The 6,421-nt window shown below is 35.1% G+C and overlaps 1 protein-coding gene across 2 annotated transcripts; it reads right to left on the minus strand.

Moving 5' to 3' along the window:
• Window positions 1–1,602: 1,602 nt before the first annotated feature.
• LOC116014207 (transcription initiation factor TFIID subunit 8) lies at window positions 1,603–4,016 on the minus strand. 2 transcript variants are annotated; one of them, XM_031254210.1, is made up of 2 exons: window positions 3,821–4,016; window positions 1,603–3,173 (listed from the first exon to the last, which is right to left on the minus strand). In XM_031254210.1, the coding sequence occupies exons 1-2, from the start codon at window positions 3,970–3,972 to the stop codon at window positions 2,051–2,053; spliced, it is 1,275 nt and encodes a 424-aa protein (XP_031110070.1). In that variant the 5' UTR covers window positions 3,973–4,016; the 3' UTR covers window positions 1,603–2,050. The 2 variants fall into 2 exon arrangements, with proteins under 2 accessions (XP_031110070.1, XP_031110071.1); XM_031254211.1 differs by having other exon boundaries at window positions 3,792–3,921.
• Between the last annotated feature and the right edge of the window lie 2,405 nt (window positions 4,017–6,421).

The following is a 6,421-nucleotide window of genomic DNA, read 5'->3' on the forward strand; positions in this document are numbered from 1 at the left end:
TTCCTCGATGTGCCTAAAGCCCTAAACTGAAAAACAGTAAAACTCATTTGTCAACCAAAACCTCTAAACATCAATCCCAATCTATCCACAAAGTAATTGAATGAGAGAATAGAGCAAATGAGCATGGCTCAAAAACTTTTTTATATACTAAGACAAAACAACACGACTGAAACTACACTAAAATGATGCAAGGCCACTGATGCGAGTATGGCACGTCAGCTTAGAACATCCCTTTGACTCTAAATAAAGGAGTTGAAATTTCTGGATTTGCAACAATCAACCACAACCACAGTGTAGCAACCATAAACATTTGTTAGTGTTTATCATTGTAAACACCTCAGAGTGCACAAAATTGTATGTCCGTATTACATAGTCCGTTATCAGTACGAACAGGGAGGCAGAGTTAAGCACATCAGTGAGTAAAACACTGCAGTTTCAAGCACTACCTAGAGTCATTTACCAGCAAAAGGAAGATCACGATCCACATCCATACTAGATCTACAAGGCCATTCTGGCCTAAAAAATTCCTGGCTTAGAAAACAGTGTTTACTACAGCATAATTTCCACTAACAAATGGCTGCCTCTCATCATGCTGCCACGCTCCATCAACAAAATACTTGTACTACAAGTACAAGAAAAAGCACATCTGCCCTGTTATAACAGTACTTATGTCTGCTTTCCTTTAAACAATAACCAGCAAGAAATAAACTAGACCAAGAGCTTTTTGTTACAAACAAATAGAACTATATGCCATTTCCCAATACGAAGACAAGCTTTCTAGAGAGGAACAGCACAAAAATCTGCAACTGCTCACATCTCCCAAAATGAACACAAAATTTTGCTTTTTGGCATCAATCTAGCCCTGTAACCTTCAACATAACTAAAAGCATACTGCAGATAAAATACTAAGCTCATTTGACAGTAAGATACTAAGCAGTATTTTTTTTTAATATGTAATTCGATACTAAATATCATGTATGCAGCACACAGGCACACACACATATATAATAATAATTATATATAAACTAAAAGTAGCATACAGAGAGCAGCAGACAACAAAAAGAGCAATTTCAGGTTTTGCCAAGAAGATGCAAATAAGAAGCTAAATATTCACAGGTGCCTGTTGTGTTAAGGTTAAGCGTACCATGAAGCTGTTGAAGAATGTTTCCTTCTACTCTTTCAACCGTAAGTCTGAAAATGTAAGAACTGCAAAGAAGGGGCATTTCTCAGTGATTGGCATTGAAGACACCGGAGAATCAAAGAAGTTCTTCATTGCTTTAGACTATCTTTCCTATCCCCGAAAAAGAACTTGGATTTGAGAAACAAGGCGTGCTAGCAGTACCTTGTGAAGCCAGTGAGCTTGAAGAATTCTGTCAATTGATTGAACTAAAACTGTGTGTAATAAAGAGGTAAACAGTTTTGTCTGCTTGTCTTCGGTCAGAATAGAGTATGTGAGGACATTGTAGGGCACTGCCAATGCCCTTTTTATCAAATTGGATAAAGAACAAAAACGTAAACAAATACAAACTGCATCATTAATTTATAGTGTTTATACATCCACTCTATAACATGTTAAAAACATGAAAACAAATGCAAAAGCTCTGAAAGATGAGATACTGTTTTGCCACCCACTGAATTCTCTTATAAACAAAATCCTTGAGAATTACATTAACAAGAAATTGTACTAACAAACAAAGTTGTTGGTAGAAACTACTAGTCACTTGACCATTTCCTTTTACCACTATCATAAAAAATCCTGTTCTAAGTACAATTTCCTTCAATACAACTTGGCAAAAGTGAGACCACCAGACAGGGAAAAAAAATATGATCAAAACTAAATTCTAAATCAATTTCTTTTTGTATTTTCTTCGGGTAGCCGGATGAAAATCAATTCTGAACATATCCTAAATAAAATAATAACTAACATTGAAAAAAGCCTGAAACTATGCTTGACTTCTACATGGACTCACCTGAAATTCACAGCATGGATACAATGTGTTTTTTGATTTTCAGCTAACCAAATTCACTGTAAACACATCCATGAACTAATTTACAACTGGGTCAGCTCCTGCTGGTTTTCCACAGATTGCCTAAGAATTAACTCTGCTCTCCTCTTCTTATCATCTTTATCTTCATCTCGCCTGAACCATGTTGCTGTTCTTGAAGAACTCTTGTTCCAAAGCCTCAAATTTAGAGAATCACCTAAAACTTTCTTACCAGGTCTGAACTCTAAACATACAGCAGGTCTTTTGTCCGGAAGAATCTTCTCCATGCCATTTCCTGTTTCTGAAAGCCCATCTTTCATTGCTTCAATTGCTGGAGCAAATGTCTCCAGCAAAGAGGCATGGTCGTTGGTGTGGACTTTGGCAGAGAATTTAACTGGCAGAGCAATAGGAGATACATCTTTCTCTCCGGCTTGTAATGTCTTTACAAGGAATGGGTTTTTGATCTCCTTATGACCCAAACCATTCTCAGTATCATTTGGCTCCTCTGAGCTTGAAGCCACTGGCAGATCATTGCACACCAACCGCTGCTGCAAATTCAACAAAGACCTCTCCGCCTTCCTACGCTGCCTGACTAACTCAATTTTATCAGCTCGAGGATCAGACTCCCTCTCGTTCCATGTAGGTGTGTGTATATATGTGTGAGGGTCAGGAAATGCAGGCAACCAAGGTGGTATGTGCTTAAACTCTGGTGTTTCACCCATTTCCTCAAAACTAGGAATCATCCTAGGCACTTTGACCACTGGAAAGTGCGGCACTGGCTGGGCAAAAGGAATCTCCTCAGCAGACTCAACATACTCAACTATCTCCCTCATAACACCTGAATTTATCCCACAACCGTTTACCTCTGCAGCACCCAGAAACCCTGTGTGTGTATACAAATCCTCCAATGCAAAAACTATATCAAATACATTACACTCAGACCTCCCAGCTAAATTGGCATAGGAAGTTGCAGACTTTCCTAGGTCAAAAAGGTACTTAATTGCAATGTCTGCAAAGGAATCCAGAGCTGATTCATTGCAGCTCTCAAACCCAACACTCTCACATATCTGTGCCACTGCAATTCTCGATATGGCACTCCCGAAATCACGCGAATCCACCCGCTTATCCACAGTATTCTCTCGCTCTCTTTTATTCTCGACTTTGCCTCCATTGCTCATATTCAAATTCCTGAATCATTTAAGCTTTCTCAATCAAAATCCAACCCATCAAGAATTAAAAAATTCGCATCTTTTAAAGTATACTCTTATTGCAAGCTGAACTCTAATTTATTCACCTCAACTCTTCACTTGTACCCTCTTTTGTAAAAAATTGGAAAGAAGTTTTGCAAAATTAATATAAACACTACAGAGTGCCTAATAGAAAGGGTGTGTATCAAAACCTAGCTTTCCACTGCTAAAAACAAACATGATGCACCAACGAAGAGATATTATGCACACTTGAAAATAACTATTTCCCAATTTCTTGTGCTAATACATACATTGAGGAACACATGGCAATAAAGCATTCTTAAGCTTGATTCTCACGCCTTTAGCTAATTTACTTTAAAACTAAAATTACTTAAGCATAAATAAGAAACTTTGGAGGAAATTCATTGGTAGTGGGCACAAATATAAGAGCCGCCAAGAACACCCAAAAGAAATAAACCAACAAAAATAGCCCTCCAAAAAAAAATCCGGATTGTATTTACCAAAATCATCATCGTATAAGCACTTTCCACAACTACAAACGGTAAAGAAACAAGAAATTTTACATTCGATTAGAGATCATGCTCTTAAATATGCTTACGTGTGCAAAGTTAGGGTTTGTATGCATACTTGTCGTCGGCGGTGAATTGCCACATGTAGGGATTGAAGCAGGGGATCGACGAGAAGGCAGCGGAGCCGATCCAACAGCTCCAGAAGTGTTTCGGGTCGCAGTGCGGGACTCCCGGGTCGCCCCTATTAGCGTTTGCTAAATACTTCTCCATTTCCGCTTGTGCCTGTGAGCTGTATAGCTGTGCTCCTCCGTCACCGTCAGTCACATGCTTGTTGTGTATGATATATGGTATTACATTTTTACCCTTGCTTCTCCTTCAAATTATAATTTCACCACCAACAATTCTACTGATTTAAAATTATTAAAGTGGCTCTCCTCAAAAAAAAAATTATTAAAGTGGCGCTTGGAATCGAAGCTGAATGTAAATATGTACAGTAATAAATAGGAATGGCAACGGGGCGGGGAGTATACTCCCCGTCCCCATCCCCGCTCCCCAGACCCCGCCCCCGTTCCCGGCGGGGATTTAAAAAAATTCGTCGTTCCCGCCCTCGCGGGGAATTTGGCGGGGACGGAGAATCCCCATCCCCGGTCAACCCTATAGTTAAATTGTCAAATTTTAAATTTTCTATTCAAAATATAAAATACAAATAGTCCAAATGTCAGAATGTTTTAAAGTCCGAATCTGAAATCTCTAATCAACATGATTACATAAAAAAAATACAATAAAAACTAAAAATACAATTAAAACAATTCCTTTAAAATAGATACAATTACAGTTAGTTCATTAAGTAACATTTCATATAAACAAACAGTATAATTTCTTATATATAAAAAAAACAAAAAGTATATAATAACTAATGGACTTTATTAATTAATTAATTAATATATATATATATATACACACAGTATACAGACATACAGTAAAACAAACAATATACACTAATGGAATTAATTAATTAATTAATATATATACATATACATACATACATACATACATATATATATATATATATATATATATTAATTCGGGGACGGGGCGGGGCGGGGAGGGGTATCCCCGTCCCCGGCGGGGAATTCTAAAAATTCCCCATACCCGTCCCCGATTCCCGCAAAACTTCCCCATCCCCGTCTCCGTCCCCGACGGGGACGGGGCACATTGCCATCCCTAGTAATAAAGAGTTAATTTTAAAAATGATTTTTCACTATTGATATTTTTAAATTTTTAATATAACTAGTTCTTAGAGCGCCAATTACTATATAATGTGATGACACATCTGTTACCATTCTAAATAGGTTGTCACATGGTCAAACTCCGGTTGTGTGAACTTTGGATTTTTTTAAACTGAAAATGATTGGGAAAATATATAATAGATATTATTTTTAAAAGAATTATAAGTATTTTTTTAAAAAAAGTTGTTAGAGTATTAATTTTATTCAAAATTCGATCATTTGTTAAGAAATTTATTTTGGATGCAAGAATTATAAAGGTAAAAAGTAAAATTTGGCATTCGTACCTTTTTCATTATTTTTTTTAGTAAATTCGCGGGGTCTTTCTCTGTCCAGGCCACCCACGTTTAAAGGGGTAAAGCATGTCTTTCAACTTTAAATGGTATTTAATAAAAATGCAACCATCCTTTAAATACTCAATGACTATAATGTACTCCAAACATTTAAAAAAAAAAAAATTCAACAATAGACTTTTATACAGACAATAATGGTGATAAAATGCCAATTTTTACACTTATGTCTTCATAATTGATGCATCTCAGAAGGATTTTGCAGTGGAGAGCTATATTTAATACAAAATCAATAGCCCATGAATTCATTATAATTGAATTCAAAGTCAAGATTAAAAATTGTAAATCATCAATAGTCACTACAAAAAAAAAAAATCGTGAATAGTGACGAAAAAATTCCGTCGTGAATTACGTTTTGTGACGGAATCTGTTCTGTAGTCTATCGACTTGTCGTATTTTTGTACACGACAGAATAATTTCGTTGCAAAATATGGTGACGAAATTGGCAATGGAATAAGGCGTCGTAAATTTGCGACAGAACTTTTTCCATCGCATTTTGGCAACGGAAATTATTCCGACACTAATTCCATCGCCATTTTAGAAACGAATATTCCGTCACCATATTTTTTCCCGTTACGATTTCGTCGCATTTTTAAATTATTTTTAAAAAAATTATTTATAATTATTATTTTTAAATAGTAATATGAACTTTTAAAATATTAATATAAAAATACAATTACATACTAAAACATAATTAATTCTAAAAAATAACATAATTCTAAAACATTATTAATCCACATTAAATTCAAGTAATAAAACATCATCAATCCACATTTAGTAACTAATAATAATCAATTCAAGTCTAAATAATAATATAATAGTCCGGGATCGAATCTCAATGTAATAGACTTAATTTCAAAAATGATTCCTTTGTATTGAATATTGATATTTTTAATTTCCATTGAGTTAATTTCACCGGAGGTTATTTGGTGTCAATTCTAAATTTAATTTCAAAATATTATTTGTGTTATTTAATATCTCATATTATTATATTTTGAACACTTTTTTATAATTTTGATGGCTTTTTCCGGTGAAATTTTATTTTAGGTAACAATATTTTCATCTTTTCAATTTTTTCAATTA

The sequence above is a fragment of the Ipomoea triloba genome, chromosome 3 (genome assembly GCF_003576645.1).
Source record: "Ipomoea triloba cultivar NCNSP0323 chromosome 3, ASM357664v1".
Taxonomy (NCBI): Eukaryota; Viridiplantae; Streptophyta; class Magnoliopsida; order Solanales; family Convolvulaceae; genus Ipomoea; species Ipomoea triloba.